A 26,770-nucleotide genomic window follows, 5' to 3' on the forward strand; every position below is an offset into this window, starting at 1 on the left:
TTGAATTATGTTGTTACATGAGATGCGCTTGCATAACACGTAGATGGTGACAGAGTGTAAATGCATGCACTGTAATAGAAATATACAAACAAGAGATTCATTTTTAATGTACACTGCCACGCTGAACTATGACTTCCATTTAAATGTGTAATTAATAACTAAAAAAATAATTTTTACTACATTTCTATTCAAATCAGTGCCATTGAAAATCGTCCTGTGTGCTATGTTTGGCACGTGTGCCATAGCTTACACCCCTGGTCTAGTATATTTAAATTATTTCTTTAAAAGTTCGGCTAAATGTAATATGAAACATCTCATTTACATCTTATCATAGCAATTTGTAGGAGTGAAAATATATTTTTGGTTATTACTCAAAATATACTTTCATTAATATGAATATCTTAGATGATTGTTATAAGCTTTGAATTCTGTTTAAAAAAATTAGTAGTTCTAACTGTCAATGCATTTGATATAATTTTTTTATTAGAAAAGAGAGAAGTAACTTAGTCTTCTATGGTAATGTAGAATTAACAAATAAAACGGCAAAACCATATTTGGGACAAGATCTATGTCTCGGAGATGGAATCACTTTAATGCTCAAGGCAGGTCTCGTTCTCATTCTCCTATCTTCTTTGATATCGCTGCTTTTGGGCGCAATCGTTCAAACTTTGCCGGCTACGACCACGAGATCGTCCACGATGCATCTTCGATGAAATTAACTTATCTAATTTCAAAATTTCTCTCTGTTGCGTGCCAGCCTGGGTAGAATTTTTGTCGATGCATAACGAAAAGTTCCCGTTTTTTAAAAAAAATAATCGTGGCATTGTATCATCCAAAATTATTCTTTTATTTTGCACAAACAATATACAGTTTAACCTGATTATAATGTCATCAAATGTAACAACAACCCTAATATAACGTCAAATTTTTATCAGTCCTACGATTTTACTATACTAGATAATGTTAAAAAAAGCCCACTTGTAACAACATAAAACCGTTTTAACGTCATATTTGAAGCACTCCCAAATTTACAAAATTAGATTACAAATTTTATTTAACCTAGAAGAAAGTGTGTGTTCAGTCCTAAGGTCAGAGTTCACTTCTTAGAATGACTGTGGGTGGTACTCTCCCCTACCTGACTTCGGTGGGGTGAGGTGGCTGTTTTGCCTGTTTGTAGAAGAAGGTCGCCATTTTGTATTTTATTTTGACTCGATTCTTGGTCCCCTGACTACCCACAAGTCTGGATTTGTTTACGCACAAATGATTTGGGCACTAATACTCTGTGCCAAATATCAACTCTCGACATGTACTCCTTCATACCTCTATGCTGGTAAGAATGGGTGGCAGTACAATTTTATAAACAAGACAGTCTTGTCAAAAATTCTGTTGTCCACTAGCATTATGAAGTACTTTAAAATTATTAATTCTAAATTATCTCATAATGCTAGAAGGCAACAGAATATGACTATTCTTATATTTCTTCAAAAACAAAACTGTTCTTAATTAAAAAAAATCTTTGAGATCATTAGCCTCAAAAAAAGAGAATAATTTTAAAGAAAAACAGAATCATTTCAATTTGAATGGATAATCTATTCTTTGGTCTTAAATTAAACAAAATAATCAGGTTTATGAGACCATAATATGTTTTATTAAACATTACCAAAGGCATTATCAGAATTAAGAAAATTTTATATAGCTTTTTAAAATAATTTTGCTGCAATAAATAAATGAGTCAGACTAAAGTATTTATCAGACTGTAAGATATATTTGACACCACCTTCAAAAGAACCCTAAAATATTTCCAGCAGAAAGTATAATAAACTAAAATATAAACAAAAGTTTTCAATCTATAAATAAGATCTGCATCAGGTCTCAGTTGTGTTCCAAACTGGAAAGCTAGCAGAAACATGACATATTTTGATTATCACTGAATACAATAAAATATATACAAATATACTAAGATAATGCAACTAAAAAGACAATGGTTATTTTAAGAATCAAAGGTTCATGCACTTTTATAACATACACAATGAGAACATACCTTATTGACTTTCAATAAGCAGTGAGTTTTTTTATATCTCATTGTCTCACACCCAGTTTGTTCTAAGATATGAAATACAGGAATTTAGTACACAAGTATGAGACCTGGATTATTGTAGAAAACTTGTAGAGCATTTGTATTATTTTTGTAATCATATATCATGATATATTTGTATATATTTAAATGTATTCAATAACATTCAAAATATGTCATGTTTCTGCTAAAATTCCAATTTGGAGCATGATTGAGACCTGATACAGATCTTATTCATAGATCAAAAACATTTGCCTATGTTTTAGTTTATTAAGCTTTCTGCTGTGGGTATTTTAAAGTTTTTTTGGAAGTGTTAACTGAAATCAACTTCAAAGAGTAGTAATTCCAGAAATTATGAAGTTTTATGTAATAACACTTGTCAATAATCTTCTGTAGGAACACTATTGAGCTATCTCATTATAAACATTATTGTTACACTTTATTCATTACAGTAAAAATAGAAAACATGATTAAAGAATTATAGGTTTTTAATGCATCAATGTTTCACTGTACCTATGAACATAGAAATTCAACCCAAAGCAGTATTTTCAAATCTTGTGACAATCAAATAAGACAGGGATTAATAAGCATTAAAAAGATAAAACTATATAAAACAAAATACAGTAAGTGATATCTTTCAAAACAATAATTGTAATAAATAATTTTTACACAAGAACTGTATTTTACTTAATACATTAGTAAAATTAATATTATGTTTCATCATTAATTTATTTCATCAGTGTGTTGTAGATTGCAATTAAAGACTAGTGTTAGTTTTTTTAATAAATTAAACAAGTTTTTGTTATTTCCTATTGTATGTATTAAATCCTACGTACAGTACATTAACTAGATTCAATAAAGATAGTTTTTTTAAGGAAACTAAACTTATTTTTACTAGAGCTTCAGTTCCAAAAACATTAAAATTGAACATAAAATTTTGCCTGATGTTCTTGAAAATTTTAAAATTTAACATTTGTACATAATGTAAAATGTTCTTACAACATTTTTGAATGTTCTAAAATTTAAAAGATCACACAATACATTCCAAATACAGTGGGTGATCGGTTAATGAACAGTTCAGATAGCGAACAAATTGGATAACGAACACTTTTGTGAAAGATTTTTATGATCAGACAATGAACACATGTTCGGATAACGAACACTTTACTGAACAAGCATAAAAAGAAGCAACATAAATTAACGAATACCAATTGATCTTCCTTTGTCTTCAGGTAACAATTCAAAACCTTTCGGAGCATGGGAGACATCAACATCGACACTCAACCCGATACTGATCAGATAGTATTCCTCCGAATTTTGAAACTCTCCCTTGTAATTCCAGCTTTTTGTTTACCTTTCTGATAAATAATTTTTTATAGTCTTTGCAAAACTGTTGGACGGGCACTTGTTAAGTTTTGCTTCGAGGTTTATTTACGAAAGGTAAAAGTTTAACTGTCCCATCATATATTCGTTAACGTTTTAATTCCAAATTTCGAATTTCATTCGAGCCTTTCATTTAAATAGTTTTTTGTGGGCTAGTTGATTTCTGTTCTCTGAAGTTTTGTATATGCTTTTCTGAACTTTTTATTTAAAAAAGAAACTGATAATATTATGAAGCCTAAAAAGAGGAGTGTCAAGAACTGTGCTCACTGTAGAAACCAAGTAAGAGATAATAGCCAAGGTAGAAAGTGAGCACAAGATATCTGATGTCGCTAGGCAGTATGGCTTGAATGGGTCTACACAAGGCACAATTTTAGATATGAAAGATATATCAAGAAGTCTCAAGCTGCTAATGGAGTAATGAAAATCACATCTGAGAAATAAAGAGCATTTTAGAGCTCATAATGGAACCTGAAACTGATCTGATGACAGAAGAACTCCAAGAAACTCAGTGAGATGTGTTTCCTATTGAAAAAGAGGAAGACAAAAGAGGACGAATGTCGACCTCTGCTACTAAAGATCTTTTGAAAAAGTGGGAGGATGTCAGAACGACAATCATCCAAGTGGCATCCAAACCAGAATAGGGTTAATGGGGTTGGGGATCTCTACAAATACTATTAATTACTTCTGAAAAATCCTGAAGAAAAGAGAAAAGCAATTGAATTAGACAGATTCTTTAACCCCACAAACGGAAAAAACGTGACTAATAAAAATGCAAGACTGCATATATATGTATTTTTACTATTATAAATAAATGTAGTAAAAAAGTATATATTTATTATTTTTTGGAGTCTCTGGAATGAATTAATCAAATTCCCAAATGGTAAATCGGTAATCGTTTAACGAACAATTTGGATAACGAACAAAGTCTTGGAACAGATTATGTTCGTTAACTGATCACCCACTGTATTTAAAAACTAAAATTACAAATTAAGAAACCAAAGTAAAATAAGTAAAATAGAATAATATACCTAGCAGAAAACAAAACAAAACTAAACAATATAAATTAAATAGAATCAAGCATGTTATATATTTACAACCTTGGGATCAGGGCAGTCATAGTGTAGAGAAGGGATGTCTGTTACTTCCTGCAGACATTTTGCCAATTATTTGACCATTGTCAAATAATTAAATGTCAATTATTCCATAACACCTTAAACACCAACATTTATCATTAAGTAGATTTTTCTTTTATTTTATTTTTAGCACTCACCATACCAAGCTTGCTGATCTCCTTGGACCTCAATAGCTAAACCAAAATCTGCTAATTTAACTGCAGCACCTTTTGCTTTACTGGCCAGCAGTAAGTTTTCTGGCTGTAAATTAATTTTAAAAAATTTAATTTTTCAAATTTACTTAAAATAATGGATAAATTTAACTGCTAAAAAAAAACTATCAACTTTACAATCATCTAATGCAGTAAAAATTTCTTCATTCAAATGTTTTCAATCATTTTAAATGATCATCTTCAGAAAATTATTCTAAAAAAAAATGAATTTCCAACAGTTTTAAGATAGTTTAAGATAATTAAAAACATTTAAATAAAATATTTTTTACTGCATTAGATGGTTGTAAGGATTGTAGTTGTACAAGTGCAGTTACTATAGAAATAATAAGTTAAAAAGAAACATTATAAAATCTTTTATTAAGGTAGTAAAGTTTTAAGATTTTACAGCAAATAACTTACAATGCATAAAAACATTATTTAAAATATTAAAACAATATATTAAACAAAAAATAGACAATAAAAATTAATTTTTACAAATGATTTTTTTGTTACTGCAACCAAAACTGAAATAAAGTACTATCACACAAGTACAAAAAGCAATTTAGGGGTATTAAAGTATCATGTACTATACAAAAGAACAAGTTGTCAGAAAATCAAGAACTACCTGCCCAAGTTGACTGATAGGCAGTTACATTATTATTTTAATTATTTAGATTGTAAAATCACCAAATAGTGATAAAACAAAGATAATTTATGAGACCTAAAAAAAAACAAACTATTATTATTACCAATGCTGACAATAGGTTTAAAGTACAGTTGATTTTATTTATGCTAGATGATAAACAGTGTATTAACGGCTGACTGTAACTGATGCTTCTCACAGGTAGTGTGATACTGACTTTTGAGACTGCCAAACTTGCAGCCTGTCCTTGGTAAATCACATTTCTTAACTTTTTCCACAACTAAAAATCATTTAGATTAAGATCCAAATAATGAGGTGGTCAGGCTGTAAGAAATGCATGCTTGATCATTCTGTTATTGGTGAAATGTTGTCACAGAAGATGCTGTATACAGCTTTAAAGGTGTTGAGCATCTCTTAGTAGTGAGGTTGAGTCCGAAGTTTTAAATGTGAAAATGTGTACATTGGACCTGTTTCAGCACCGCTTTTCTGTAAGTCTAGAAGTTTGGCAATGGTGTTTGGATAGTCAGTGGAATCATGCTCGACATTCCAAACACCATTGTCAAACTTCTAGGCTTACAGGAAAATGGCGCTGAATGTCTGACATATACGCTTTTGTGTTTAAAACTTTAACCTCAACCTCACTATTATCTCTAAATGAGAATGTAAAAGAGCCATTGAGACTAGTTTCTTCAAATAAAAATGGTCCAAGGTAATTATGCAAAGGAAAACTACTTTTTCATTATTTGCAGTGACAAAAATGCCATAATGATGAGTTTTGATACTAATTTATTTTAATGAAATGTTTTCTATATGTTCTGAAATGTTATCATACCAGATTTGTTTGCATTTGGGCTGCTAAATATCTTTCTAGATAGAATTGAATAGAGAACTTTAATTATAATCACCCAGTATATAACTGCTTTTATAGAAGCACAGAAAGGAAAACAAATATGAAAATGTTTCTAGTTAATTTCCCAGTCTTCAATATGTTCATTATATGTTATCTCTGTATCTATGGAAATACTGCTTGGTCAAACTATTATTTTTCATTGTGCCTGAAGTTGATAATTAATTGCAAATGCTTACAAATTTACTGATCTTTCTATGCTTCAATTAAAGCAATCGTTTATATATTTATTTAATTAATATTTTCACTTAAATTCAAAAGCTAGATTCAAATAAAACATTGAGTTCATTGTTAATTTAACACGTTTTAAGATTTGCCAAAATAACTAAGAAATTATTAAAAAATTTTATGTGTGTGATTAATTTTTTCAGCTCTTTCAGCAACACCTGCAGACTATAAAAAGGGAAGTGCACAAGCAATAAAAAAAAGGTGTAGTATATTATGCAAGAAGCTTCAAACTCTATGATTCAATGTTGAATCAGTGCTCCCACAAGTTGGCTCTGGCTGCACTCAGGGCTAATTTTGCCTTGAAAGCAAGAAATGCAGTTTTGGTCAACATGCAAAATTGAATGGGACAATTGACAAAAGTCATTCATTAGTTTCTTTTATATTAGCAAGCTCATTATGGGTTTGGTTAGGTCAATAATGTGGTGGCCAGGTGGCAAAAAACAGTCTGATACATCCAGATGGATCACCCATAAAAATTCCTAGGTTTTTCAACCTGTCCAGATTTGATCTTTGGTCCCCTAGAGGAGTGCCGCCTTAACCGCTCAGCCATCCAGCTATCATGTGTGATTAATTAATATATGTATTATTTTGTTTAAACTTAATAACAGTAGAATATAGGTGTTATATTAATATATTGATTATAGTATATATACTGTATAATGAATATAATTTAAAAAAAACTTACTTTAAGATCTCTGTGGACAATCAAGTTTTGATGACAATGATTAACACTCTCCAAAATTTGTTGTATGCAATGGCTACATTTAGATACAGAAAATAATTTTATATTTGTAAATTAAAGTTTTTTTTTTAAAAATATTAAAATTATTTTTAACACTTCTTACAACTAATGCAATTGTTATTAAAAAATAAAATAATAATGATAAATATAATAACCCAATAATTCCATTTTCTGACGCATCAAACAGATAATTTATTTAAACATGGTACTTTCAGGAAAATTGAATGTCCATTAAAATAACTTAACCCATCATTTTAAAATGCTTGTTTAAGTCATGTTGGACAAGTTAGTGCAGTACTCACTTGTGACTAATCCTGTGTCTTTTTCACATTCAAAGTGGTACAATTCTAATTGAGAAGTGATATTGTATATACCTACTATCATAAAATGTGATGAAATGTTTCTGAAATGGCTTAATGAGGAGTCTGAGAAAGAAAATGTAGGATCCTACCTTGCAGACAATGAGAGTGAGGATCTCTGTATGAAAATCCTGAAAGTGTTGAGAAAGAAACCAGGTCCTTCACAGGCAACATCAGTATCAAGAGAAAAATGTGCATATTGCCCAAAAAAGAAGAATAAGAAAACAACATTCAAAAGTGTAACATATAGCCTATTGCACCAATTTGCAGATACAACATAATAACAATCTACAAACAATTCAATTTTAAAAATCCAGACTAAACAGATTCAGAATTTGAAGAGAAATTATAATTAACTTTAACAATAATTTCAGATGTTGTATTTCTGTTTTTGTCAATCTGATTTGATACCAATTTTCGGTTTCTATATCAAAATTACTTTTAATGTATTCTAACTGAAGAAAAGTAAAATAAACATTAAAATGTTTATTTTACTTCCTGATCTTACTTGTTAGTAAAATTTCTCAAGACAAATCATTAAGAATATGAAAATATGTAGAGTGAGTGCAGTACAGGAAAAAAAAACATAACTGATAAAAGTGCAAGACTATGTATATATTATTATTACAAATAAATATAGTAGTAAGAAAGTATATAATTTTTTATTTACTTTTTGGGGTTTCAAGAATGAATTAATCAATTCTCATAAAAATCTAAGGTAAATCGATAATCGGTTAACGAACAATTAGGTTAACAAACATGGACTTGGAATGGACTAAGTTCGTTAACCGATCACCCACTATATGTACAAAACTTTTCCGACAATTGGAAACTTACAAATTATATTATAACTATCTTAGAATTAAACTGCGATAATTGTGATGTTTTTGCTTATTTGTATTTATATTTTACAAGAACAGTAAATTATTTAATAATAATAATAATAATAACTTTGATAAAAAAATGATGAAAAACTTTTTGGTGTGAAAAAATTCAATAAAAATTGAAAATTTTTGATCTTAAAATTTTGTCAGTAGATGGAGCTAAGAATATATTATTTATAAAAGAACAGCAAATGAAATATATACAAGAAGATGTTTAAACCAAACGTTACAGAAAAAAATGCTGTAGGGTCAATGGTCATTCCTGTATCTTGTACAGGAGCCTATCCAAAAGTGTTAAAAGAAGGCAAAAGCCAATTTTACAATTTGTGAACATTTCTATAGTGTAAGAAACCATTATCATAATGTAAAACTATTTAATTTAAATTTATGTAAAATTAATTATTGAATTATATTCAATATGTTGCATGAATTTAAAAAAACCTTTTAAAAAATTTGAATTATTTATATATACCTTGCATCAGCTTCACTATAATATTCTCGAGCAACTATATCTTCAAATAATTCTCCACCAGTAACTCTACATAAAAATAAAATAAATTGAGTCATTTTATTGTAAATTTAAAATAATTATAATTTTAAATGCCTTATCATTAAAACACAGCTTAAGTAAGATGCATAAAAATGTTAATTGTTACATACATCTAAAGCAGTTTACCTCTTTCATAGATTATAATTATATAATAATAGAATATACAGAATAAATAAGAAATTACCAGAACAAATTTAAACTTAGCTTTTTATATGTGAATACATTTTACTTTACAAAAAAATACTATTCATAAATGCATTAAAAAAATCTCAAAGATGTATTCTATGACAAATGAACAATTAGTAATATTAAAAGATACTTTTATTTATATATATTAAATTACCAAACGATCGCCTAAATATCGGACTATAATTAAATGATTGGAATAAAGTAATTTGGCATTAGAGGTAGGCATTATGTGCCATCTCTTAAGAAAATTAATAATTAAAATTAAATAAATAAATTAAANATGCAAAAACATATACATTCTTTCAAATTAAACAAACTTCCATTTTATTGAAACTTCTAAAGGCAAATAAATATGCAAAATGAGATGGACGGAGCCTACACTATATATTACTTGAAAGTGAAATGTTAAGTGAAGTTTCTTTTTTTCATAAGTATAAATAATTATCTCCTCCCATTTGTTCTTGCAATAGTCTATAAAGGCTTTTCATTAGGAACAGAATCCCTCATACTATTCTTAAACAATTAGGTATATATATGAACCCTTGACCCCATTCAGTTAATAATACTAATTTTCTATAAAACAGACAACTATAAATAGCTGAAAGCAGGGATTTTACAGCACAACAACATTTTGGACACACTGTATTATGAAACATTAAGTTAATCATAAAACAAGTTCAATATGAAAACTAGAAAAGATTCGAACAGAAATTATTCAAAGCTTCAATAAAATTTCAAATAAACTTCTTAAGCAACTTTTTAAATTACAATTTTACCTGATTATAATTTTTTTATATAAAATGATAATCAAAATAAAAATACAACATACATCAATTCTTGTGAATTAACCATTATCTTAATTATTCAGAGAATCGTTTACTGTGCTGTTTTTTTCTCCAGAACAGCAATAGCAGTATAATAAAATTTGATGTTTGAATTCTGTTATTATGTTAATTATCTTAATATTTAGTAAATTATGAAATAACCAATGATTGCCTGAAAGATCAGGCTAGAATTTGGCTAATTAAAATGATTAATATAAAGTAATTTGTAAAGTAAAAAAGTAAAGTAAATTATTAATTCTCTATAAATTACAGATAAAAGTTTATAATTTTTTTCAGTTGTTATAATTTATTAAAATCTTCCTTACTTTTAAACTTGAATATAAGCATTACTAATGGAAAAAAAAAATTATTTCTTGTATTTCATGTGGGATTAATAATAAATTTGATGAGTAAGAGTTTCTTAAAACAGAAATTGTTAATCTTACATAAAGAAAAATTTTTAAACACTAAAAATGGCATCTCTCCTCTCTTTGTTCCCAAAGGAATAAACTATTGGAATTTTTCCCTACTTCATAAGCAGAACCTGCTTATTTCTAATCAGACACATGCATTACAAAAAAATTCATTTGTAAGAATTTCAATTTCAATATCAAAATTTCAACAAAGGTATTCAATAAAAATGATATATGTTTATTATTACAGCTGGAGAAGTAAACACAAGAGCACTAAAAATGTAATAATTTTATCTTAAAAATCAATAACTCTTTCCACTTAAATGTAATACAAAATATTAAACTGGCGTTTTTAGGTTTCTGAAGTGGTGTGTCTATACCACTTTAAAATATGCTTTAGGCATTTATCAAACATGAGTCATGTTGAAGATTTTACCTGCCAAATCTTTATACTTACTCATACATTTAAGTGATTATCATCTGCATAATATAAAATAACTAAAAGAAATTGGTTTCATAAAATATTTTAAGAGAAACAGAATATGAAAATGTAGTTAACATTTTTGTGTAACTATATATATTTACTTTAAAAATTTCTTGTCACACTGGAAAAATTAATTTTATAATCATAAATACCTAAACATATATATATATATATATATATATATTTAACAGTCTTTCATTGGACTGCAATTTAAAAAATTGTAGACCTATAAATTCCCATTGTCATACGTCCATCTGTCTCTCCTTAATCTCGAGAACAAAGTTAGATGAAATTAGAGACCAGACACGGAAACCTTAGGGACAAGAGGCTCCAATTAACTATATAGGAACTTCTGTTGCAAACTGGAAGTCATGTTATTTCAATTCAAAAATTTTCTTCTGAAAGCAGTTAATCAGAATCAGCTTAGAGCAGGATTTTCTTTCAGACTATTCTAAAATTATTTAATAAATATTAAATTATTATAATTATTAATTTCAATAAGAGATGGTGCCTAACATCTACCTCTAATACTGAATTACTTAATGTCTAATTATTAATTGTAGCAAAAAATAGCCTGATTAACTACGCTGATCATTTCATTTATCCTTCCAGATGAACATAAGCTATGTACTATTTTCATAGTGAAAAAGGAAAATGCACAAAAACAATATTTTTACTGCAACATTTGTCTTGCATCATTGTTTGCCTGCTCTATTGAAGGTTCAATTCTTCACCTGGTAGCCTTTTTAAAACATATGTTATATTTTCAGTTTTGGTTCCTACAGTTTGGTTAGTTATGTATATGCTTTGTTTATATTATCATAGTCATTCATTTCTTATAACAATACTCTTATGTTATCAGATACTTACAACTATAAGGAGCAAATTTACTTCCCTTACATGAAACTGAACTTTTTTAAGTAGGCCTATAGTATGTGTTCATTGTTTTAGTATTACTCCTACCATAAGAATTAATCTTATGTTATGAGATATCCACCTACATAAAGTGAGTTCTTCCAGTTACTTTTCAGGTACACACGTAATAATTTAAAGAATAAATCTGACATTACAGAGTTCAAGAATTTAATTAGTTTGGCAGAGACATTTTGTTTGGTTGAAACATGGTGTGATAATGATAGAATTAAATTTTTATTTGATAAAAAGTTTAAAATATTAGTAATAAAGGCTTGTAGACAATATGATGTTGGTAGACCAAGTGGAGATATCATTATTGGTCTTAATAAAGATGTTTGTTATATCAGTCTAGAGTTGTAATATTATTATTAATAGATTTAACAGACAAAAAATATCCCCTTAGTTATCTCCTGATGACAAGTATAATAATCTTTTGTAAAAGTACTGGAGATTTTGGGTGAATATATATATAAATACAATAATGTTTATTTTATGTGGAGATTTTAATGATAGAATGGGACAACCAGAGCATCTTTCATACTATATATTTGATAATTTTAATAACTGCAAGCTCCTTACAAAAATTCCGAATTATTGTGGAGAATTATTATATAATTTTTATATTGGATAAGGAATTTATCTGCTTAAATGGCATTCTCATCAGTGATAAACGTGAAGAGTTTATCTTTTTTTCTCATAATGGATCTAGTATTATTGATTTTACATCAGTTTCAAATAATCTTTTCTTGGAAGAAATTGCTGACTTTCACATTTTACCTATGGTAGGGTTTGATCATTTTCCATTTTAACATATAACTAGTACTAAAGTGATTCCTAGAAAAACACTCTCACATCTCAGCACTTCAAATTTCAAGGTGGAATCCTCCTAATGTTGCAGAGTAAAATAAAACTTCAAAAGCTGTAAATTCATTCTTCATTTAAATATTTAGGAACTATAGATTTGAGACTAGATTCAATCTGAACTTGAACCTCCAAGATGACAGACTGACATTTTTGGATGCATAATAAAAAAACATTATAAAAATAGTTCAGGTTTTTATTTTAAAATAGGATAAAAATTCTGACAATTTCTATTTATTTAATAAAATTAAATCAAATTTGGATGATTTATAGTTTTGTTAAAGCTAAAAATCAAAATTTAAGAATTAATACATTATGTATCAATCAAATGCTTCTATTAAGAAATAATCAAATTTTGATTTTATTTAAACACTTGTCACATCACTGAAATAGTTTACAAAAGTCCTGTTTGTCTTTTATATAAATATTTTCTGAATATTCCATCTTCTGCTACATTCTAAAACTTCTGATTTTGTATATGTGAGTTTCTTTACAAACAAAAAAAAAAAAAACCTGAACTGTCAGATTATTTCTGGATTATATTAAAGCATATTAAATAAATTAATTATTAGAAAAAAGCCTATTAAATTCAGTTAATATATTTCAAACATAATCCAGTAATTGGAACTTATGGTTATATCTCTTGGTCTGTACTTTAAACACTTTATAGTAATTAAACAATACATAAATTCATGTACAAATGTGGTACTAATGTGGATCGACAGTACTAATACTAATTCAGTGTTCCAAGTACTAATGTGGACCGACGATAATGATGATGATGATGATGATAATAGATTAAGATTTTAGTTACATTATATGAATGTAAATTATCACACTATCCTTTAAAAATACACAGTGATAATATTAAATGATAAATTTTATTCAAAACGAAATATCTTTGATCCAAGAAATAAAGAATACTTTAAAATGATGATTTTAAAATTTAATAGACAATAACAATATATTAATATAATGTATTATCCTTCCTTCTCTACAACCTGAGTCCTACATAACTTTTTCTATGACCCACACAATACAAAGATCCTGAAAACATTTACACCATATATAATTTACCATTTANTATATATTTAACAGTCTTTCATTGGACTGCAATTTAAAAAATTGTAGACCTATAAATTCCCATTGTCATACGTCCATCTGTCTCTCCTTAATCTCGAGAACAAAGTTAGATGAAATTAGAGACCAGACACGGAAACCTTAGGGACAAGAGGCTCCAATTAACTATATAGGAACTTCTGTTGCAAACTGGAAGTCATGTTATTTCAATTCAAAAATTTTCTTCTGAAAGCAGTTAATCAGAATCAGCTTAGAGCAGGATTTTCTTTCAGACTATTCTAAAATTATTTAATAAATATTAAATTATTATAATTATTAATTTCAATAAGAGATGGTGCCTAACATCTACCTCTAATACTGAATTACTTAATGTCTAATTATTAATTGTAGCAAAAAATAGCCTGATTAACTNTAAATTATTATAATTATTAATTTCAATAAGAGATGGTGCCTAACATCTACCTCTAATACTGAATTACTTAATGTCTAATTATTAATTGTAGCAAAAAATAGCCTGATTAACTACGCTGATCATTTCATTTATCCTTCCAGATGAACATAAGCTATGTACTATTTTCATAGTGAAAAAGGAAAATGCACAAAAACAATATTTTTACTGCAACATTTGTCTTGCATCATTGTTTGCCTGCTCTATTGAAGGTTCAATTCTTCACCTGGTAGCCTTTTTAAAACATATGTTATATTTTCAGTTTTGGTTCCTACAGTTTGGTTAGTTATGTATATGCTTTGTTTATATTATCATAGTCATTCATTTCTTATAACAATACTCTTATGTTATCAGATACTTACAACTATAAGGAGCAAATTTACTTCCCTTACATGAAACTGAACTTTTTTAAGTAGGCCTATAGTATGTGTTCATTGTTTTAGTATTACTCCTACCATAAGAATTAATCTTATGTTATGAGATATCCACCTACATAAAGTGAGTTCTTCCAGTTACTTTTCAGGTACACACGTAATAATTTAAAGAATAAATCTGACATTACAGAGTTCAAGAATTTAATTAGTTTGGCAGAGACATTTTGTTTGGTTGAAACATGGTGTGATAATGATAGAATTAAATTTTTATTTGATAAAAAGTTTAAAATATTAGTAATAAAGGCTTGTAGACAATATGATGTTGGTAGACCAAGTGGAGATATCATTATTGGTCTTAATAAAGATGTTTGTTATATCAGTCTAGAGTTGTAATATTATTATTAATAGATTTAACAGACAAAAAATATCCCCTTAGTTATCTCCTGATGACAAGTATAATAATCTTTTGTAAAAGTACTGGAGATTTTGGGTGAATATATATATAAATACAATAATGTTTATTTTATGTGGAGATTTTAATGATAGAATGGGACAACCAGAGCATCTTTCATACTATATATTTGATAATTTTAATAACTGCAAGCTCCTTACAAAAATTCCGAATTATTGTGGAGAATTATTATATAATTTTTATATTGGATAAGGAATTTATCTGCTTAAATGGCATTCTCATCAGTGATAAACGTGAAGAGTTTATCTTTTTTTCTCATAATGGATCTAGTATTATTGATTTTACATCAGTTTCAAATAATCTTTTCTTGGAAGAAATTGCTGACTTTCACATTTTACCTATGGTAGGGTTTGATCATTTTCCATTTTAACATATAACTAGTACTAAAGTGATTCCTAGAAAAACACTCTCACATCTCAGCACTTCAAATTTCAAGGTGGAATCCTCCTAATGTTGCAGAGTAAAATAAAACTTCAAAAGCTGTAAATTCATTCTTCATTTAAATATTTAGGAACTATAGATTTGAGACTAGATTCAATCTGAACTTGAACCTCCAAGATGACAGACTGACATTTTTGGATGCATAATAAAAAAACATTATAAAAATAGTTCAGGTTTTTATTTTAAAATAGGATAAAAATTCTGACAATTTCTATTTATTTAATAAAATTAAATCAAATTTGGATGATTTATAGTTTTGTTAAAGCTAAAAATCAAAATTTAAGAATTAATACATTATGTATCAATCAAATGCTTCTATTAAGAAATAATCAAATTTTGATTTTATTTAAACACTTGTCACATCACTGAAATAGTTTACAAAAGTCCTGTTTGTCTTTTATATAAATATTTTCTGAATATTCCATCTTCTGCTACATTCTAAAACTTCTGATTTTGTATATGTGAGTTTCTTTACAAACAAAAAAAAAAAAAACCTGAACTGTCAGATTATTTCTGGATTATATTAAAGCATATTAAATAAATTAATTATTAGAAAAAAGCCTATTAAATTCAGTTAATATATTTCAAACATAATCCAGTAATTGGAACTTATGGTTATATCTCTTGGTCTGTACTTTAAACACTTTATAGTAATTAAACAATACATAAATTCATGTACAAATGTGGTACTAATGTGGATCGACAGTACTAATACTAATTCAGTGTTCCAAGTACTAATGTGGACCGACGATAATGATGATGATGATGATGATAATAGATTAAGATTTTAGTTACATTATATGAATGTAAATTATCACACTATCCTTTAAAAATACACAGTGATAATATTAAATGATAAATTTTATTCAAAACGAAATATCTTTGATCCAAGAAATAAAGAATACTTTAAAATGATGATTTTAAAATTTAATAGACAATAACAATATATTAATATAATGTATTATCCTTCCTTCTCTACAACCTGAGTCCTACATAACTTTTTCTATGACCCACACAATACAAAGATCCTGAAAACATTTACACCATATATAATTTACCATTTAAGTCTATATGTACAGTACAGTGAACAAAAGTTCTATGATTAGAAGCAATAAATTTAAAGATTAGTTATCCATTGTGTTCCTGCTTCCTTTATAAACATAGAACTTCTGTTATGTAGAATTTATATAAATGCTGATATTTAATTAACCTTTCTCAGAGCTCACATGAAAACTGTCTTATGGATTTACTACAGAAAGGTTGCTGTGATTAATTTATGTTGTAGTTAGTATGTAGTGTGTCATTGGAAATGAAATATCATATATTAGAAATGTTTTTTGTAACAATTACTTTCTATCAAGTGACTATCTTAATATATATTACTTATTAATTTGTTAAATATAAAAAACAAAAATGGTAATGAAGACATAACTCACAGATCAAATATCAAATAGTGACTGCCTTCTTCTTGTATGCTATCATGTAATCGAACTGAAAGTAAAAAATACATTTATTTATTTATTAAAAGTAACTAGAATTTAATTTATAATAAAATGTCATTTTCTTAATTATTTTCACACAAAAATTAATTTTAAAAACATTAAACTTAATTAAGGGTATTATAAATTTGACCAGAGACAATGTAATGCATCTCTTATAAGAGAGGCTTTAAGACGTGTTGACATCTGAACAGTTAGTAAAATGAATACTGAAATTTAATGATACCACTTTCTTTTTAAGTAAGCTGTTAAAAAGAAAAAGATTTGAACTACGATGAAAGAAATACAAAGTAGACAATTATTGAGTGCATTCAAGAGATATCAATTCAACACTAATGATGCATGTTTTAAAATTTATCTTCTGTATAATTATTAACAAAAACAAATAATCTTAAATAAATTATTTTAAAAAGATCAAACAGGGTTTTTAAAAGAAAGTTTAAGAATATTTTTATTAAGTTAAATAAAAATACATCTCACATAATTATATAAAAATTAAATATTTCTTCAATAGACATTACTGTCTATAATATTAACAATTAATTTGAAACAGTCAAACAACTATAGCATACCCTCCTAATTAGCTACTTCTGTAAAAAACCAATGAAAATTTGTGAATAAATCTTTCTTATTAAGTGGAAAATTCTTCAGGATCTGCATATTGTTAAATGCATAATTTTTAATTGCAATAAACACGTTATTGCCAAATCATGTGACTTTCAAACAGTAACTCATATGTAGACCTCATTATTATGTATAATTCTTTTACACATTCAATTTATATAACTCTACTTTATTTACATTAATTTCTAACTTTAAGTTATTTCACTACAAAACACTTTCATGTTGAAAAAGCATTTTCAAGTCTCCTATATTAAATTAATTCTTATAAATCTCAACTTCTTTTGCTGTTCCTGAAATTCTCTATCTGGTGAATATCTTCTAAGTTAAAGTTATTATTTATAGTTAGTTATTGGCCAATTTACTGTATCTATTCTGTTTAGTATAATTAATTTTCCCCCAAAAATTATACTTTAAATATTTAGTTTTTATTAAATATACAATATATTATAAAAAAAAATATGAAGTTATCCAAAGATATTAGAATTCAATTTTGTTTTTCATGTAACATTCATATTTTTCAAAGGTAATTACTGTATATTAATTTTATAATCAGGAATTAATTGCAGTAATGTCCATTTATTGTAATTATGAATATTGTTATTGGCCATTTTTAGTGTTACAAGAATTAGCTTGTCCAAACATACAAGTTAAAAAATATGCTTAACTTTGTCTAATCATAGGTTAGAGCTTTGGGCATCATCATCATCTTCAGGTAAAAAGACATTTCTAAGCTCTCTCATTTCTCTATCAGTCTCAATGTATGGCTGTTGCATTCAATTGTTATCAACAACGTTCTTTTTGTAAAAATTACCACTGGTACACAAACATGGTGGCTGAACATATAGAATTGTTTTTACTGAACAACTGCCAGTACTACTATATTGGCTATTGATAATTTTTATGCTATCTGCTGGTACAGTGAATCAATACATTATGACTGAAAAACAGCCCTAGCCATTGGGCTTAACAAGTATTTTAAATAATGTCTTAATTGTTATTTTTTCACAGTGTAGTAGAGTAAGAGCATTTTTAATATCTTTATATTTAAGAAAACAATAAGTATTATTACAAAAAAATAAATGTAAAAAATTTACTTTATAATTTATTATTTTTAGGAGAAAAATATTTGACAATCAAGAATAAACCACAAAAAGGAAAAAACAAAATCAGTATTTCCCAAAGGGTAGTCTATAGTCAATTAGAGATCCATGAAGAAAAAACATTAATGTACACATGAAAAATTTATAAATTAGAATACAAAACAGAAAAATAATAATAAAGCTCTAATAAAAATAAATTTGATGGCTTTAAAACATTATTATTTATATGAAATATCTTATTAGACAATATTGCATAGCAATCATGAGCTTGGTTGGCTAGTTGTAATGGAAATTATTGCATTTGCCTGAGATATTTACATATTCCAGATGGACCTCTAGAGAAATTACTGAAAGCTATCAGTACTTAAATGGAAAGGTTTGGAAAAGATTAGAATAAATAACAAAAGTTTCAAATCAACATAGAAAATAATTTTTACAACTGACAAATAAATTGAAATAAGATATACATACAGTATTTTTTTAATGAAATTTTTATATTAAAAAGACAAATTATTTAAGAAAAATTATAACTAAACAATCTGCTGGATTTTTTATTGAGCTACTTTAAGTCTAATTAATAATCTGCCACAAAGTAATTTGGCTAGAGGTAGACAGTTAGGCTGCTATCTCATGATAAATTTCATTATAAGTAAGTAAATAAATTAGATTCTTGCACCATCTGGAAAAAAACGAATTGCCATCTCTAGTCAATGATTTGGCTAGACCACTACCACCTACCTCTAACAAAATTATTTTGTCAAATTATTAATTAAGCTTGGTTATTTTAATTGGTTATTCTTAACTAAGCTTTGGTTATTCTAATAAATAAAGTTATTAATGTTATCATATTTATATAAACAATTTCATATAAATTTAAATGTTACAAAATTCTTGAAGACTACACTTATCTAAGCTAATATATACCACAAAATTGTGATGTTACTATAATTTACTGTAATAAAAATCGAATTTTAATTTAAATTGCATTAGATACAAGAATTTAATATCAATAATTTATCAGCTGTAAAAAGATTGGTTTATAATTGTGATTAAAATAACTACTGTAATAAAGTATTCCCATTATCTAATTGCTCATTTCATCATTAATCTCTCAAGATAACACCAAGACCATCCTTAAAGTGTGTGAAGATTAAGTATTGCACCTATTGATTATTTAACAAATCATTTGTTAAATTTACTGAATTTCAGAATAAATTTAATTCTTCAAATGTAAGTAAACATATTTTAGTAGATGTATAGAATTATCAAGAGGATTAAAGACACAGCTAAAACAAATACCTTCCTGAAATTAATTTCTATATTTATTTTCCTACAGATGTGTAAAAGATAAAGATGGATAATATATAACTGTGTATAGATATCGTATAAAATATGAAATAATGATCATCTCTAATATATTATCATAAATATTCAGATTACATCTCTAATATAAATATATAGAAAGAATATGACAGTTATCCTATTAGTTATCTATACTAATATTATAAAGAGGTAATGTTTGTAAGTATGTATGTAAGTTTATATGCAACAGGTAATCTCCGAAACTACTCATCTGATTTCAAAAATTTTTTTACCAATATTTAGAATGGAACTTCAGGGTGGACATAGGCTGTATATTATTCCATTAAACATGGGAGATGGACAGTTCTTTACGGTAAGCCTTACGGGGAAGGCTTACCATAAAGAACTCTGCTTCTATTTATACTATTTTAGATGCGGTTTTTTGCATTTTTGATTTAATAGGGCACATCAACAGAATGTACACTAAGAAGGAATTTTTCGATATTCCCCCCGCGGGGGAGAGAGACAGGATTAAGGCTTACTGTGAAGAACTTGGCTTCTATTATACTATTTTAGATGCGGGTTTTTGCGTTTTTGATTGCATTTTAATAGGGTACGTCAACAGAATGTACACTAAGAAGAAATTTTTCGAAAAATTCCCCCCACGGGGGAAGTGTTATACATTTATAATAGATACATTTTGAGCCACAACAAGGAGTGGCGGGGTCTGCTAGTATGTTAAATAGTTCTGATATTAAAAAAACGTTAAATTTAAATTCTCCTAAATTTTTTAATTTTATCAGACTTTTATGAAAAAAATAAAATGTAAAAACTTAAATTTCTTATATAACACCCAAAAGCTGTAACAGTTCAACGAACATATCCAGACGCTTTTACTTACTACTTCCAGCAGTAATGTTTAATAGATGAACTAAAGAAAACAAATGTTTTTAGTTGCTTTAGTGGTTCTCTTCAGGTTACAAAAAAATTTTTTTACACTTTTAAATAAGCTTGTACATTTGATAAAAGAATTTTTTTTACTAATAAACTTTTTACATTTAAACAAACTTAAACATTTGAAATGCTGCGCATCCTACATTTAAACATCATATAAATTAAAATAAGAATTAAAACATTTTAAACATATGTTTTAATTTTTGAAAATATATCACAAAACTAAAGATTACAACATTCAATCTAAGGCCAGCAACACTTGCCATGCATTTAAAAGATTTACTTTGTCTTTGTTGGACTGCAATTTGAAAAAATTGTATACCTATAAATTTCTACTGATGTCCGTCTGTTGTCTGTCCTTCTTTAATCTCAAGAATAAAGTTAGATAGATAAAAGCTAAGACTGGATATGAAAAGCTTAGGGCAGGAGTACCTGATTAACTACATATGAACTTCCAATTTAAATTGGAAGTCACATTACTGTATTTAGTTATTGGAAGTCACATTACATTTCAATTCAAAATTTTTCCCCTGAAAGGAGTTATATAGATGATGGCATGACTACTGCTAACAGGAAAGTATGATGTACAGGGGCAAGACACTACTAATTTCAGGTGGAGAGCATATATTTGAAATTAAATAAATTAAAAATATATGATTAGAAATTGCAGTCTGGCATTGTGACAATGTGATTACAATAAAATAAATGCTCATTATTGTTGATTACACTTATGAGTTTCTCCGAATTCTGATTTCCGAATAATCATCTGTTTTTACGTGGAAATGGATTAAAACTTATGTTGAGATCCCGTGTGGTTTTGGAATTTCAATTTGGAATTCAATTCAAAACCTTTGATTTTCCTATTGCTATTCATCTTTACTCTTGACAATACACAAGAACAATTCAAACGACCCAGATAAAATACTTTTGTTTTTAAACACCAGAGGGTGAGCATCCGATAAAAAAATGTAAATACACGGTTCACAAAAATTATTGCAAAAATGCAAAGAATCCTTCGCCTGCGCATATAGGACGACTTAAGTTTTTGAAGCAGTGAAAAATGAATAAACCTCGTCTTATATGAGAGTAAATACGTAAATATTTGTAGAAACAATGATTTAGTTCATTAACAAATATCAATTATTAATTTCTAATCAAATAAAAAAATGTTATATATACTTAAATTAAAACAATTAGATAACAATCTATAAAAATTAATCAGAGGGAAAAATCACTACAAATTTATTTCTAATTGTTTTAATTATCATAAATTTTATGCCTGCTGAAATTTTAATTCAGTTTAAAAAAATGAAATAATACAAGATGTATTTCGGTTACTATTATGTACTGTAATAATGTTGGTCATTCATTTCAATTCAGAAATAAATTATCAATAATTATACATAAAAAAAAACTAGAAAATAAATAAAAAATGATGGAATAATCTACCAAATCAATTAATTAATGTATAAATTTGAACAGTAAAAATAAGAAAACTTGCTGTCACTTAATAACTTTATTAATTAGATAACTATTAATTTAATTTAATTAAAAATTATCCAATTATTAAAATTATAATGAGGTGGTAATTCTGCCTATGTCTGATATGATTTTTAATTATGTTTAATTCATTAATTAACTAACTTGGGGCTTCAAATACTCAAAAGTAGATATACTTAATAAACATTACAATAACTTGAACAAATCCAAAACTACTAGATTTTTTTCTTATCACAAATACATTAAATTTTAAATTCTACTATATAAGTTCTTAATTTATTGTTGAAATAACAATTATTATCAATGTTAAATATTAAAAAATTTCAGTTCTCTGAAATAAGCATAATACTAATTTGTCAGATTAGTTAAAAAAGTCTATAAAATGTATGATACAATTTATATTATTACGTAAATGCCAAAAATATGAACATAAGACTGCTCTGCTGTAAAAATAAGTTATATGAACTAAACTAATTAGTAAAAAAATAATATATAAAGACTCAATATCTTTAACCAAGTGAAAATACTTATCCTATCTTTATATACCTTAAAATTATATCTGTTAAATCTGAAATAAGTAACCAGTAATATCTATTGTTAACAGCGTGGTGAAGTCAGTAAGTGAAAAGTCCGACTCTGGCAAATTTGCAATGTGCGACTCTGACTTCACCATTACCCTTTTTTAAATTTTCACACTACAATTCCTGTTATAAGAAAGATACCACTGGATACCCGAATATTTTTATTTAAAATTTTTCTATAAAAAGTTGTACTGAAATTGATAGTCAGAATCAAAAATTGATATAACAAATTTACATTGGAAAAGCTTTTGAGGATGCATAAAGAAACATCATAATCAGCCAAAAAAAATTCCACTTTTATTAGTTTACTATCAAAAATTGATTTAAATGTAATAATTTTAAAGAAAAAAAAATTAAATACAATAAAACAAAAAAAAACAACGATTTGATGAATGACATAATAAATTGGTTCATAAAATAATTTCTCCCGATCTAGCTATTATAAGAATAGTTGATTCTCTCTACTAATGTTTGACTAAACTCAAATATATACAGGTAGCAAAATTTTAAAATAGTGATTTTGGAAAAAAAAAAAAAATACCAGTCATTTTGAACAGATGCATACATTCACGTCCTCAGAATTTAAAGCAGTGAATAATAAGTTGAAACAATTCTATTAATTACATTTTGCAATTCTCTCTCCCTCTTTTAGTTTTTTTGGAGTTATATTCTGATCTTGGTTTTATTTTTTCATTGTTTTTCTACGGATTGTTTTAAGACCAAATAATGTTATAGAAGCAATGATAAACATTCATAAATAACTTACAGTCAATAGAAAAGCAGTGAGAACATTAATTAGCCAAATTACTCAAAAAACAATTGATATCCACAAAACATCCAAGGTGTTGTAATAAGTTATTGCACCAAGTAACAATTATTGCAACCAAAATGAAAGTCAAATTTTTTTCTCGAGCATTTCTCTTTGGCAAAGATAAGCTTGGCACTTTCAAGTGATACTATAAGCTTTTGCTTTTCTGGCTGTTATATATACATAACATGAGAAAGTCTTCATTAAAATTAATAGATTTGGTGTTTTTGGTTACAGCAATGCAACACATGGACATTCTGCCAAAGGGGGTTACCTTCTGGGAGGACTGTTATGAAAAACTCCACATGGCCAGCTCGTTAATGAGGTGCAATCCCACAACCAGCTACCAGCGTTTGGTAGTTTTATCTATTCAATCACTGATGAAACTTGAATTAATAAAAGCTATTTCTGAAAATATAGAGCATGTTGCATGAGATACACATAACATTTTAGTGTGAAATGGCCTTTATAGGTAAATATTACAGTCGATCCCCCTATAAGATCATTGATTTTTCCGTTTTATCTGAATTACATGTTGTACGAGTCACTTAGATTTTACAAATACGTGTGCCGGGCTGTGAACGGCTCCCATATTTGTAAAATCTAAGTGACTCGTACAACATGTAATTCAGATAAAACAGAAAAATCAATGATCTTATAGGGGGATCGACTGTATTTTGATATCTAAATTTATTGAAGTTTCCATTTTCTAAAAATTTCCTTAGATTTAGATAATAATATTAAATAGATTAATTAAAAAGTATTTTTTGTACTTCACATTTTACTAATAGTAAAATTCAAAGTTGAAGTCACCAAAGTTGAAAGAATTTTACCAACTCCACCCAAAAACATCCAACTCCACAACATTGATTGGGCTGCAATTTGAAAAACTTATATAACTATAAATTCCCACTGTTGTCCATCCATCTATCTTTCCTTAATCTCGAGAATGATATTAGATAGATGAAATCTGAGACCACATGTGGAAAGCTTAGGAACAAAAGGCCCCAATTAACTATACACAAACTTTCAAGGCAAACAAGAAGTCACATTATTTCAATTCAAAACTTTTCCCTTGAAAGACAACAATAGTCATGATGTTATCTAACAGGAAAAGTATGATGTACAGCGGAAAGCAATTATTAATTTGAGGTGGAGAGCATGTATTTTAAATTAAATAAATTAAAAATTGCAGCACGACATTGTGACAATGTCACAATAAATAATTGCTCATTATGTATACATAACAAACAGGAATGTAACTTTAAAAAACATTATTTCAATGTTTTCAGCATATCAAATATGATAAAAGATAATTAATTGCTATGAAATTTAAAATGTCAACTGTTTGAATATTTTATTTAATACTTGCTAAACATTTTGGAACATTTATACAATAAACTCATTAAAAAGATTAAAACTGTTATGGCATTTTCTGAAAATGAGCAATTAACTTTAATATAATTAAACTTTTAAATTTAAAAATTAGTATGCAAGAATTGATATTTTGCAACATATCTAAATTATTTGACTAATATTCCTTATATTTTAAACAATTTCTTAACAAATCAATTTCTAAATTTCAAGTTAATTTTAATTATCAGTCTAATAAAATTCACTTTAATATTTGCACAATTCTGATAAACTTTTGTAATATTTGAAGAATTTATTCAATTGGTTTTATGACATTATATAAATAATATAGTTATCAAATAAAAGTTGCTAGTATTAGCAAAAAAAGTAGACTGTAACAACACACAAACATAAATATTTTCTGCATTTCTATACAGGTATTATTAATGATAACAGATCAAAGATAAGATAAGTCAGATCTGATGACAGATAAAGACCATCCAAAAACAGATTTTATCTGAAGATGATCATTGAAGTTTATCTTTTTTCATGTCACCCTTTTACAAGTAAATAATTTTATTATTATTAACTTTCATAAAAATAAAAAAAACTGTTGCTAATTAATAGTTATTATATGATCAGAAATTCATTTCATCAGATCTGACTTATCTTATCTTTGATCTGTTAATATATAATAATAAATAAAATAATATTTTATTTATTTAAATATTTATCAAATTTATAAAATCTATATTTGTCAAAGACTTCCATCTTTGTTAAGTGTAGTTGGTAGCATTGTTTCAGTTTGTTGTTTTTCTTTTCATTCCTTCTTCCAACTGTTCTGTTTCTTCTCTCATTTTAATATTTCATATTAATGTATTATAATAGACATGGACAAATGCGGCTCTTTTTGAGTTACATGCGGCTCTTGCTGAAAGTGTTAATTTCTGCTTTTTATTATTATTTTTACAATTTTATTTCCACAATTTTGTGAAAATATGTTTATTAAAAAAATTCAATATTTGTTTTATATTATGTTTATATTATATAATAAAATCATGATACAGAACTGCGGTACAGAATAAAAAAGTACAGAACTGCGGCTCCATGCATTTTGCAAAACCTACATTTCGGCTCTTACTGAACTTTTGCTTGCCCACCCCTGTATTATAACATTTGCACACATTAACTTCCATATTTTTATTGTGGAGAAAGCAGTCATGAGGACATGCCCTTATTTTATTTGTTGCTGTTTGAATGATGTGGATTAACAATAATTTGGCATCTTCTCTTCTTGACTCCTGATTATAGATATATATCTTGAAAGTATTTTGAATTGAATCAATGAGTTAAATTAATTACATGTTATATTTTGTTTCTGCTTAAAATACTCTTAAATAATGTAGTCAGGAATATAAAATAAATTAGTTATAAAATTATATTAAAGTTAATAA

General features: G+C 27.0%; 1 protein-coding gene across 1 annotated transcript in view; it reads right to left on the bottom strand.

Moving 5' to 3' along the window:
• The window catches only part of LOC111618104 (calcium/calmodulin-dependent protein kinase type II delta chain-like), a gene marked incomplete at its 5' end in the record, with an annotated part of 158,040 nt that overhangs the window by 77,722 nt on the left and 53,548 nt on the right, over positions 1–26,770 (bottom strand). Inside the window, 4 exons of the mRNA XM_023359551.1 lie at positions 4,728–4,830; positions 7,245–7,317; positions 9,017–9,082; positions 17,032–17,086. Coding sequence (XP_023215319.1) covers positions 4,728–4,830; positions 7,245–7,317; positions 9,017–9,082; positions 17,032–17,086 — 297 coding nt within the window. The remainder of the gene's footprint in view (positions 1–4,727; positions 4,831–7,244; positions 7,318–9,016; positions 9,083–17,031; positions 17,087–26,770) is intronic.

The sequence above is a fragment of the Centruroides sculpturatus genome, unplaced genomic scaffold (genome assembly GCF_000671375.1).
Source record: "Centruroides sculpturatus isolate CEXI.00-Female unplaced genomic scaffold, Cexi_2.0 scaffold183, whole genome shotgun sequence".
Classification (NCBI taxonomy): Eukaryota; Metazoa; Arthropoda; class Arachnida; order Scorpiones; family Buthidae; genus Centruroides; species Centruroides sculpturatus.